Source organism: Anguilla anguilla, chromosome 1, assembly GCF_013347855.1.
Source record: "Anguilla anguilla isolate fAngAng1 chromosome 1, fAngAng1.pri, whole genome shotgun sequence".
NCBI classification, from domain to species: Eukaryota; Metazoa; Chordata; class Actinopteri; order Anguilliformes; family Anguillidae; genus Anguilla; species Anguilla anguilla.
The window spans coordinates 49454343-49467231 of record NC_049201.1 but is presented as its reverse complement, the minus strand read 5'-3'; the positions used below and the strand labels follow the sequence as shown (position 1 = coordinate 49467231).

Sequence of the window (12889 nt, the reverse complement as noted above, 5' to 3'; positions counted from 1 at the left end):
TTCGATGCAGATCTCCGCCACGCCTGCGCAAAATTGACCCGTACGAAAGCACTGCGAACGCAAAGCGTCATGAGGGCTGCACCGAATCGCTATTGGTTGTGGTCGTTGTTTTTAGGCGGGTACAACACATTAGAATGAGCGACGCTATTTTCTGTAGAAAATGTACCGGTCACGAAGATAATTTGGGGGAAACAGGGAGATAGGGTTTCTTCCTACAAGAAGAGGTACGAACCAGCAATCAGAAAAATGAAGATTTGGAGCACGGAACACATATTCAGGTAGCAATCAATGTCAGCATCTTTGCAAGCGAGTGATACGAGCTAGCCATTATGTTAGCAATTTTGCTAGCTAACATAATTGGCAGAGAAGACATTCTCATTGCAGGTTGGTCATTCAAATGAAATACGAATTTTATAATTTCCCCCTAATTTATACTATATGTAGGCCAGAATTACACCTGTACATTATGCGTTTCCCCCCGAATAATCGTGTGTAATATCTTGGGTAACCTAACAATCTTTAAGAGGCCTAGCTAGATATACATTCAAATTAAAAATTACATCCATATAGCATATCTGTAAGGGTCTTAAAGACAACTGAAGATATGCATCACGTGCACTTGATTTGTATAGGATAACTCCCTTCCGATTTTAAGAGTTCCGCGCACCGAAGATTTCAGTGGTTCAGCGTTGTAGATAACCGTGTCATATACATACAATTGGACTTCCACAAAACAGTGGAGTTTATTTGGGAATTCCAGGTTGCTGTTGCGGGCTCATCTATACCTTCTAGTCAAATCCCATTTTGCTGCACTGTTGTTTCAATAAAGTCGAAAATACTTATTTAGTGGTCTCATTATCTCCTAGTGCGACTAAGTAAACAATTAAATAAGTTCTTCCAAACTAGTCACATGACGTTTTCAAATACAGATGCGATCTAAATATAATTTTGATTTTGTTTCCTGTTTATAGCTAGTTCAGACGAATTTTTGTGGTTTGAAGTTTCCAGTGTAGGCTACAGGGCTGTTGAAAAACCAGAAAGGGTTTCAGCATTGTTGCATTATAATTTGTAATGATGCAACAAGGAGCCAATAAAAAGGAAAAGGTCGCGCATGGTGGGGTTTGTATCAACTGTTTGGGAATTCCGCCTTCCGTGTTGCCTAGTGTAAACAATGCATCATGCACTCTGTATGGGGGTGTCCCCAACGGGGAAAAGCAAGGCTCCTAGCGGTGATGGCTTAGGTTGTTACTTTCTCCTGAGTGTCATTGTATGGACAGTGTTTCTGTATCACGTGAGAGAGGAATCTTTGTCTTGTGGCCCATTTGGTAATAACTAACTCATTTTAACTTGGTTTTGAATTGTTATTCTTCTTGATTCTTGGAAGCAGATGCACTTTAACGACACTGAATATTCAAGTGACTGATTATATGACTGAGCAGCTAAATTTGATGTTTATTAAAGGAATTACTTGTCTTAATATCGGGAAAGTGAAAGGAAGGAAAGCAACTTGGATGGAATGTCAAATGCACACTAAAAGTGTTTGGGCGAATGAGTGCAACAGCAGTACACTGCACACACTCAAATGTACAGGAAAACTTACAATTTAAATAAGATTACAATAGTCTGTCAATTAAAACAAATATGAATTAAGGTCCGAGATCAACACAGAGAGGGACTCATTTGTCAGCACTGTGTGGTGGCTGAGTGCCATTTAAGATTTAGCAGATGTGTTTTGCATTCCACTGGAAATAGTGGATTATCTGAAATTACATGTATTTTAAAATAAGCACGTAATAAACAACATAGAAATCTGATAAACTAGACAGCTTTGACAGAAGTATGCACACAGACCTCTGCTTTACATACAATTTACAAAATTTCATAGTGAGGTTCTTCACTGTGAATAAAACTCCCCCTTGAACCATCTCGAACCAGATGGGGAAGTGAATATGCAGGGTAACATTTGACGTACAGCTGTTTTTAGCCAAGGTTTGTAGAAATTGAGATTAATATCACACCAAATACAGCTATTCTGACAGAGCTGGAGGCGTTTTTGGAGACACAGCACTCTAATTGCTTAAAAAGGCAAGAGTCTCACTGATGCAATCCTGTGGTTTTAAAGTCATGATGTCAGAATCCATGAAATCTACTATAAACTGAACTGCTTACCAATAATTATCACTGACTCAGCAAATGCACAACGCAGATAAATAGTGTAGCTTTCCATGAAGTTACAGTGAAAGTTGCAACAAAATAATACCATGATTAACAATAAGCCACTGTCAACCAGCTCACTAATTTCTTAAGGCTGTCAAGAATCTTGTTCCGAAGCAAATCTGGAGACACAATATCTTAACCTTGAAAAAGTGTAGATCCTTTCTCATAAAAAGTGTATCTGAGCTGTGCAGTTACCAGTTATTTACACCAGAAATCGGCACCGCAGTGTTACTGGGTGAATTCAGATGTGCTAGGAAATGTGTGTAAAGGCATAGGCGTAAAATGTTTCTATTTAGAATGCTGAATTATTCATGAAGAAACGTTTAGGAAAAGTTAATGCGGCCCAGTGAGAGAAAAGACTTGACAACTGACCATGACAAAATTTAATCACTGAATTTAGGCCCTTGCACTTCATATGAACTGTGTACATGATATTCTCTACTTTTTATTTATATTTAATAATAAATAAATAATATTTATTTATTATTTTTATTTATAAATTATTTATTTTATCGTTTATCAATTTATCATTTTATCATTATTTTAAATATATCTCTGGTATATTGAATTATGTTTACTTATTTAAATATTTCATTTGTAAATTAGTGATGAGTAAATTATATGGGTTGTGCAATCAGGATAATTGTTTCATACAAAAAAGTCTATCAACTTCTTGTTGGCGGAGGACAGAAGTACGTGTGAACACAAACAGAAAAACAAGTGGCTCTATACGTTTTATTGACCTTGTCATTAACAAAAGATTGACTTTGCCATTTGCCTGCATGGGTAAGTTACTTAAGGTTTTGTGTCAGGGCTCATGCTGTACTGTATTTGTCTAAAACCACTTTCACACACTTGAAATTATTAAGTGCCATATTAACTTTTCCTGCAAGGCATGTGGCTTCTTTTCTTCACACAACCAATGATTATCCATTATTTTAACATGTTGACAGTAATTACATATGACATTTTCTGTATTTGTTGGCTGAAAATGCTCAGGTTAAACACTCCTAAGTACCTAATGAAGGGATTGAAGTTGGGCAAGAGCATAACCAAGACGTATAAAATGCCAGCAAGGTGTGCTGTTGTTACTTATTGTTCTCTACCCAGTGAGCTAGCTAACATTAATCAGGTCTAGCTTGCTAATGATGAAAAAGTGAATCATGGCAGCTAATGCGCTGCTGCCTTTTAATGTGCATTACATCTACAGGATTCTTTAGAAACATTTGTATAACTGTATGATGTGGATGCGTGATGGTGTCTGCACTATGTAGCTTGTGAGTGCGGTGTCATTTATTTGCTGTACACACGCCATTTAATGTCGTATTTATTGCAGTAATAAGAAACTGTATAACTGGATGGATGTCTTGGCGAAACAGCTCAGGTTGTATATGCTTGATCTGTTAATGTTATGGTTTTGTGCTCATTAACATCGAAACAGAACATTTCAGTTATTATTAATAGGCCTTGAAAATTACCAGAGCTAGTTTTCTGGAATGGGACTCTAACTCTCATTCACACCCGACCCCTTAACTTTAAAGCTCCATGTCATTTCAGGGTAAGGCCACATGAGGAAAGAAGGGTTCTTTCTGCCTTAACCCTGTTTTAAAAACCCTCGGTGTGTGCACAGCTACCCCTGGGAGACAGTGATCAAGGCTGCCATGCGGAAGTACCCTAATCCCATGAACCCCAGCGTGGTGGGCGTGGACGTCCTGGACCGGAACCTGGACACCCAGGGGCGTCTCCACAGTCACCGGCTCCTCAGCACCGAGTGGGGCCTGCCGGCTATCGTCCGAGCGGTCAGTCCCCCCCCTCCCCCTTGTTATGGCCCCTCTGAAAGCACTGCAGCGTTACGACCACTCAGCTGATCTGCTCCCCCGTGGTACTGATCAGAATCATAATCCGTGTCAGAGTGAAGGTGTTGCTGTTCTTCTCTTATGACTGACCCCTGTAGTTTTAATGTGCCATTCAGTGTTCAACACTCACTAATGCAGGTGATGGCAGTGCCTCATCTTTGTGGCTTGCATTAGCATTGTAATAATTAACAGTGGTAGTGGTAAGTCATAGTGGTAATGTAATGGCAGTAATATTTGCCCTCACAAACAAGGGCTTATGAGAAGGAGGACTCCACTGTCTTCTGAGCTGATCTGCCATACTCTTGTCACCATACAGATTTTGGGAACCAACAGGACCTTAACCTACGTGAAGGAGCACTCTATTGTGGATCCAGAGAAGAAGCAAATGGAGCTTTGTTCAACAAATGTGATTTGGGTTTCTCCATCATCTAGACAGACCGTGCATTTCCTGTACTGAACTTCATGCTTGACTGAGCAGCGATTTGCTTTTCTGCTTCATCTGAGTTTTTATGCAGTTTGAGCTAGCGGTATATGCAGAATTGATCGTTACTGGATGAAACTAGTAAATAGAAGATAATGCTGGTGTTGATATTTCACTGTATCTGTGTCGGTGTTTTACCGAATGTGTTGGAGAGAGGAGCTCTTAGGATTGCCGACATTTTGTTTTTACATGTGGAAGGAAAAGCTCAGATTCAAGTTGTTGCTCTTACGTATCTTGATCATGGCTCTCCATTTTCAAACTTCTTATTTTTAGAGCTCACAAGATTTAGTTGCAGCTGACAGCCGCCAGAGAGTCTAACATGTGTGTGCTGTGAACTCTGGAATTGAAGCGGAAAGAGAGACCAGGACTGAAGAATGTGTCTGCTCTCATTTCAGATCACTCTGACTAATTTGGTATCCGTGGACGAACGTCTGATATACAGACCTCATCCAGAAAATCCTGAAGTGTAAGTTAAAAAAAGATACACACACACACACAAACGTACCATTTTAAAAAACAGATTTTTTTGTGTCCCTATGAAACGGTTGCCATTGTTGAAACTAACAAATTAAATTGTAACTTTTACAAACTACTCCTATGATACATTGATATGATTATGTTGATAAGAACAGTAATATCAATAATAATGATGATGATGATTGTTGTTATTAATTTTTAGTATCTTTCATTAAAGTTATTTGTAGACCAAAGTACTTCACAAAAACATGAAAGAGATGACAAAGCTAGTATAGTAAGTAAAACCAGTAAATAAAATCAGATTAAGCATAAAATAAGTATAAAAGTGTTCAAAATCAGTTAAAAGGTGATGTCAAAGATGTTTTTGTTTGATTTTTAAAAACAGCCACTGCACCTATCTGATCTGTAAATGAAGGTTGTACCATAGTCTAGGACAATAAAAGGAAAAGGAAACTTAACCTGCTCCTTTGTAGTAAACATTTGGGGAACAGAGAATTCTTACATCTGCAGAGGGACATATTTTTACAGAAGTTCACTATGCTGTACAGTATGTTCTACTGCTAATTCAGTTAGGGCTTTCAATCCAAGTTAAAGAGTGTTTCACAGCCAGTGAAACAAGGCAAGTATTGGGGTAATATGAGCTCTCTCTTCCTTGTTTTGGTCAGTAGTCTTTCAGCAGCATTTTAGGTGCAATTACTGTATATACAGTGTTTTGGAAGGTCAGAAAAAGTGCATTACTATAACATGGTATATCTGAGGCAAATTATTTCTTCAGCATCACACTGTGAAAGAAAGGGTCCAACTAGTTATGTTCCAAAGGTAGAAAAACTTTCTTTCATAATATTGCTGATATGGGGCTGAAAGCTCTCTGAATAAAGAAAACAAGTGACCACTCCATCAGTGGAGTTCCCCTTTATGCATACTGCATTTGAACCCACTCGTAGATGCCTGTTAAGCAAATGCATCCCATACTATATTGTACAGCAGGTGCCTGGAGAGCCACAGGGTCTTCCGGTTTCTGGTTTCCACCTTAAAATCATCGACCAAGTTAAACCCAGGAAACCAGGTCAAATTAACTAATCAGCTGCATTAAATGATCAATTAAATAGAATTAATTGAACAATGAACTGAATATCAGCATTGACCAGCAGATCCTGTTTATCTCCAGGACCATCACTGCAAACTCCCACTATCTTGGAGTAAAACCATGTGAGGCCCAACATTATAATGAGCTGAACTGACTGTAATGTTCAGCCCTGGTCTGATTTTCAGCTATAGCTTGAGCCATGCACAGTGCGTATCTGAGCTATTAATCTCTCAGTCCCTTGCAACATGGCTGACACACATGAAGGCATAGAGGAGTTATGCTGACTTGGTGTCCATATTGTATGTGTCTTGCCCCCGCAGCACTGTCTTGACACAGGAAGCCATCATCACCGTGAAAGGAGTCAGTCTGAGCAGCTACCTGGAGGGGCTGATGGCTCTCAGCATGTCAGCCAACGCTAGAAAGGTACGAGTCTGCAACTGGCCGCATTGGCACCATTTTGTCTTACTTTCTCTGCCTCAGTGGCCGATTATTCTATAGTCATAGCAAAGACCTACAGGCTTAAGCAAAAAAGCAAAATGTAGGACTTGAGATTTATACCAAAAAAAATCACATTAGAGACACCGGGCTGTTAATTGTTTGTCAAACCTAAATTGATTGGTTACTTAAAAATAAAATTGCTTAACTTTTTTCTTTACAGCCTGACGTGGAATGCAGAATGTTGTCATATGTCTTTAAATAGAAACATCAACTTTATGCAAATGTTCGACAGAGTTTTGATGAAGTTTTCATATAGCTTAAGTTTAAAAATTACAAGCTTGTGACGGGCAAAGTGATATTTTCCTATAATGGTGTAATGCGAATTGATCAAAAGAAAGTAGAAAAACATAAAAAATAACAAGAAAGGCCAGGAATGAACAAATACATGTTAGTCACCGTTAAAGAGGAAGTTGATCTCAGTGTTGGTCTGCGGTCCCCTCTATGACAAAATCAGAGAACTGCCGACAATGAGACATTTGTGGAAAGGACAGAACTGAAAAACAAACATTTTTTTGGCATTTTTTGGCCTCTATTTTAAGAATTGTTTACTATTTCTAAATCTGGGGTGCAAAAATAACAAAGTTGGATTCGGCTTTCGCAATGAAGTGAACCAAACTCAAAACAACAGGAAGCTATGCATGAATATGTCCTCAGAAAGGCTGTTTTCTCAGGAGGAGCACTTTGCCCTTACTCAAGAGTTTAGTGCGAAGTGTATAAACTCCATGGTATGCTGCTTATTTGTTTGTTGCTGTAGGGTTGGGATGCTATTGAGTGGATCATACAAAACTCTGAAAGGGAGAACGTTCCCTTGTGCAACCTGTATTAATCAGTGGTAACTACATTACGGTTCTTTTTTCTGTCCCAGCTGTTAGCATTGTGTGTAAATGGCAGTATAGTAGTGTCAGCCTTGGCAATATGGCATTTTTTTTTTGCACGTCACCAAGAAAGTTGCAGTAAACATGTTTTGGATCTGGTCATATTTTTATTTATATACTCTTATTAATAAGAGAAAAAAATTATGCTTTTTATGTTTGGTAACTGCAGTAGTGTGCCTTTGATTACAAAAGCGTCTTTGTGACAGTGTCTCTGTACTATACAAATAAAATTGAATTACAATCTTGCACTGGTAGTCAAAAAAAAATGTTGTGAGCAATGCTTTTGCCACAGCACAGCATGGTTAATCTGAAACCTGGCTCAGATTAGAGCAGACTCCACATATTTGGGGCACAGAATAAAGGCCTGATGTCACTGGTCACTGTGCTGGCAGTGTAAAGGTGTGGTTGTATGTGGAGGGAAGTGAAGTTGGCTGTCACATAAATACCACTTAAATACCATTGAGGACATTTGGAACAAAGTTATGGCTAGAGAGACATGAGCAGAACCCAGGGAACACTTCTGGGAGATCTGGACTGCAGTAAAGACTTTGGGGTGCTCTACCACAGGAACACCCCCAGACTGTGTTCAGAAGCGTAACCAGGGGATGTGAGGCCATTATAAGCAAAGCTGATCTGAAACAAATGGCCAATAGCATTTCTGGTTTTGTCTATGGTAGGGCTTTTTGAACATCTTTGAAGATCTTAAGGCCCACTACATTAGAACCTCCATTTTAACCACCCTGTGGTATTGTCCAACACTGAATACTGGCTGCAGTGCAGTGTCTGTTCAACCATGGAAGCATTTCTAAATTGGGGTGTCATAACATTATGACATTATATAAGATATAGCTATTTAGTACAACACACGTATTTAATAACTACTGTGATCACAGTAGTACCAGTACCAGAGAGCTGTAATCTGTTAATCTGACATAATCATCTCTGAAGCAGGTTGGGTCATTGTTGGTAATAAGACCTGAGCCATAATTGATTGAAATTAGTAAGAACACACTTGCCATATTGCCCTTTGCTTACTTAGAATGCCAGAATGTTTATTCGCTACTTTCTGTTACACAATTTTATATATGGTTTTGTTATTTATTTCTTTTTCGTTTTGGTTTCCATTTTGGCTAGATTAGTAATGCTTTGTCCATACCTTGCCATAATCATCTTGTGGTTAACAGCCATAATGTCACATTAAGTATTTGATTTGCGAGCATGCTGGTCAATTCATTGTTTAACGTATAATTTTGTGTGCTTGGTGCTTTGCTGTTTCCATTTGTCGTTCATATATTTTGTCAGTCGGCGTTGTGTCCACTGATTTCCAGCAGTTCAGTGCCTCAGTGGAAGCTGTACTGTCTCATCATGAGATTCTACACCTCAACCCCCAACCATAAGAACAGTGTGTTCTATGCTTTCTGCAAATACCCTTAGTGACATTCAGATTGTTTAACCCTTTTTGTAATGTTTTTTCGAAAATTTAAAGGAGTAACATGGTGGTTGAACGTGACACTTCCCAGTTGTCTTTAGGCAACAACAAAACAAATGTGCATAATTTTTTTTATTATTTAGTCATTTCAATGTACTTTAAAACGTATTTTTCTAAGCCTAAATTTCCCACTATAAAAGTTCACCCGAACCGTCTGGGCATGGTAATGACAACTGTCAGTTAGCTATGATTGACAGACCGTGCCCCGTTACCATAGCTACCCCCATGATACGCGCTCTTTTTGGGAGACTTTTCACAAGCTGGCTAGCTTAGTAGTATATCAAGTATCGATAGATAGCTAAGGTAAGGACGTTGACTTATATCCAATTATAATTTTTGCTATCTAGCTAGCCAAGTTAAGATAAAAGCACAACTATAACGTCCTCATAAAAGCAAACTAGCTAGCTAACGTTATCGATAACATTGCCTTATGAAAGCAAACTACCTAGCTAGCTAACGTTAGCTAGCTAGCTAAATGAATATAACCAGAAATAATATAATAGTCCTTAAAAGGCACTCTAATTTAAGTGAACCTAACGTTAGTCAAATATTTGCATTGTCTTGCCTGTAAGCCAGCGGCGCAAACTATGGGTCTCGAGTTATCCATGGGTTTACGGGGCGTGGAAAGGGGAGTGGTTACTGTGTTCGTGACGCACCAAGTTGACAACTTTCTCAACCGGTTGAAAATAGGACGATAAATTTAAAACGCATATTTCTCCAAAAATACAGAACGGACATATTTAATACTTTACTCATTGTGTTTCTTCAATGCCTCTTGTGCAAATAGCACATAAAACCGAGAAAGTGTGAAAATCACCATGGTATTCCTTTAAGTCAGTGTTCTAGAACACTGTTGCTTTTAATTAGTGATTGTTACATCATCATTGGAATGTTCAGTTAAAACATTCCAATCACACATTTGTGATCTTACACCTTAAAGGGATATTTCACCTTGGTATAACATGAGTAATTTTGTGGAGCTGTCCCCTCTGTATTTGCATAGCTTGAATACTGGCAACACTAGCTGTCCCTGCTGGCCGTTAACACCATTGTCGTTCTTCCAGGTTGTCCGGCTCCCAGTTTACTCCCATTCATTTTTGGGACCTTTGCCAAAATGAATAGTTTTAAAGCGCAAAGTAAGTACGGAGGATAATAGGATTTTATCAATAGGATAATTGATAAAGGTCTGTTTTTCTTTTTGTTTTGTTTTCAGGTTAGTTTAGCTATAAATAGAAGAACTATTTTCAGATTGGATACTTAGTTAAAATAACAAAACTTATTTTAGATATTCTTTTTCTTTTGTAAGGCGATAAAACCTTGAAAGTACGTCAGTTAATTTAATTAACTAATTTTGGCAAGGTCCTGAAAATAAATGGTAGTGCATTGGGAGCCAGACAAATGGGAAGAACAGTGATGCCGTTAGCAGTCAGCAGAGACAGCTGATGTTGCTAGTATCCACCCTGTGCAAATGCAATGGCGTAGGCTCCAGAAAATGTAGTGTTACACCAAAGTGAAATACCCTTTAAAGGGTTAAAGTCAGCCACCTTTGTTGTGAATGCTGTTGTAGGTATGATCTGTGTGTATGTGGTGTACATGTATTCTTGTGCATTCTTGTGTTTGCCTATGATTTTGAGTGTTTGTAGGTTTTTGTGTGTATGCGTGTTTGTGTGTGTGTTCTGCTGTTGAAAGTCTCGATGCTGACCCTACCTGTAACCGCAGGGCTGCCAGGCTGTGGAGTGGGCGATCAGGAGCCTGAGCTCCCACATCACAGCAGTGACTGCCAGGTGGACAGCGCGGGGCTGCAGATCTCCCACTGCGACCGGGTAAAGTCAGCAGGCCCGACCAGGCGAGCCCGGGGTGTGGAGGTGTGGACTGCCCATAAACCGGGCAGCATCGGCATCAGCAATCCATGAGCTGGCATTCATTATCACACGAGACAGGGTTTGTATCGCAGCCCTAGATGTCCTACACGAGGCCGAGTGCTTGTAAATCCGCAGATGTGAGTGAAATCTAGGCTGCGACTTTGGTGTGGTTGCACTGTAAATTTGTCCATGTTTTTGGGGAACTCTATGGTAGCAGTTCGCCACTGCGCAAGGACCATTTGCATTGTGCGGCCCGATTGACTAGCCAATGAAGCCCCGTTATTGTACTGCCGCTGAACAAAAGGACAGAAAACATGTTTTTTTTTCTTTTTGTTTTTGCAGTGATGTGAAAAAACACAGGCTTTAAATTTGTGCTAATTGGCCTGCCCACTCATGCAAATTACAGATTGAGAGCCACTGCTCTATGTGTTCACTGGTACAGCACCCCAAATTTCATCTAACAGGCGTACACACTGTTTTTAATGTCGTGGGCACGTTTTTCTTTTCTGATGTCTGCATGACGTGAGGGAAGCTACAAAAAATAACAGATGTGTCCTGTCGCCATCAAATTAATGTATTGTAACTGATATTTATTCCTTAAAATAAGGACACATTTTGGTTGGGTTATTTCTGGGCCAAAAAGAATTACTCAGAGAATGGAATTATTATAAAGCCAGTTAATATAGACATACACCAAACTACTGTGTGATTTAGGCACTTCACATGTTGGTAAAGAATAGCTAAGAACATTAATAGTCTGTATTAAATTTTTTGTTTTTTATGCCCTGTACTATGGAACAAGAGATGTGCAAACATACTGAAAAGAAGGTCTTGTTAGGGCAAGGTTAGAGAAATCTAGTTGGATACTATTGAAGACTGCTTCATATGAAAGGCTCCTTTATTTTTACTTTTAACCGTGAAATCATTTTATTTGAATGTTCCGCAATCGTTATATGCACAAGACATTTGAAAATGTACGTTAACAGTTGATCCAGAATCGGTAAAAACTGAAAAGAAGCTTTCTCATGTGAAATGGCTTCCTTTCAGGCAAAATTCTAGTTGCTGATAAAGGAAACTGTGGTTATTGTTAAATTATTAGCATGCATTTTTGCACATGAGTTATGTTGGCATGATGCATGTAAGTGTAGAATGGAGGTGCAATGGAAATGTAGACCTTGGAAGAGATGCTAACCTGCTAACAGTGATGTCTTACTCCCAGCAGTAGAGCTCATTAGATTCTGTGTAGATGGGTAACCTTCCAGTAGTTAATCACCCATGCTTACAAAATGATCTTCAAAGTATTCTCATTCTGTTTAAACTGTAAAATAGAATCATGGGTATGTTTATTAACATTATGACACACATACAGTACACTGATTTTTGTGGCTTTGAATTAACAATGAGGGTCAGTGATGACTCGTGATAATTGTGTGTGCTTTTATGTGTGTGGTAAAGGAAGCAGGGTAAGAGTGTTTTAGGTTTGACCGTAAGGTCACAGTGAGCCAGGCTACCTCAACTCTTCCTCTGTGTTAAACATGGTGCTTCCACCAAAGCTTCTCTCCCAGTCACAGGCACTGTACACCGGTTATTGCTATATTATGCCGGTACCGCACACCAATTATGGCTCCAATAAGCCAGTACTGCACATTGGTTTTGGCTTAATTAAGCTTTCCTACCGACAGGAGGGAGAGCTGGCCTATTTCTCACCTAAACTGTTTTCAGAAATATATTTTAGTGGACAGTTTAGGTGAAGAAGGAGAGTTTATCAACGCTCCGCCATATTGCTCCATTTTGAAAACGGGGAGCCAAAACCAAGGACCGCCCAGTGTCTATCCAATCAGGTGCCGGCAGTGTTCTGTGGTAGGCTACACCACTTGTTCGTATTGATCCCATAGAGGCATATATCCGACGGAACCTGCCTACCCTATTTGCATAGTACCGCCCATTAAACGGACACCTTGGGCGTCCTGGCATGTCAGCAGTCCTCTCGGGATTGGGTGAGAACCCCCTATCAGACAATGGAAAAATGTACACTGTTTATTTTCAC

The 12889-nt window shown here is 39.4% G+C and overlaps 1 protein-coding gene across 2 annotated transcripts; it reads left to right on the top strand.

Moving 5' to 3' along the window:
- The first annotated feature begins 63 nt into the window (after positions 1-63).
- Positions 64-12510, top strand: prelid3a (PRELI domain containing 3A). 2 transcript variants are annotated; one of them, XM_035430531.1, is made up of 7 exons: positions 67-278; positions 3848-4016; positions 4390-4479; positions 4950-5020; positions 6439-6541; positions 7371-7448; positions 10700-12510. In XM_035430531.1, the coding sequence occupies exons 1-6, from the start codon at positions 247-249 to the stop codon at positions 7440-7442; spliced, it is 537 nt and encodes a 178-aa protein (XP_035286422.1). In that variant the 5' UTR covers positions 67-246; the 3' UTR covers positions 7443-7448; positions 10700-12510. The 2 variants fall into 2 exon arrangements, with proteins under 2 accessions (XP_035286413.1, XP_035286422.1); XM_035430522.1 differs by lacking the exon at positions 7371-7448 and having other exon boundaries at positions 64-278.
- Positions 12511-12889: the final 379 nt, after the last annotated feature.

Coding starts and splice junctions, on each gene's coding strand:
- prelid3a (XM_035430522.1), top strand. CDS start 247: ATGAAGATTTGGAGCACGGAACACATATTCAG. Junction 279..3,847: donor AGCACGGAACACATATTCAG/GTAGCAATCAAT, acceptor GTGTGTGCACAG/CTACCCCTGGGAGACAGTGA. Junction 6,542..10,699: donor TGTCAGCCAACGCTAGAAAG/GTACGAGTCTGC, acceptor CTGTAACCGCAG/GGCTGCCAGGCTGTGGAGTG.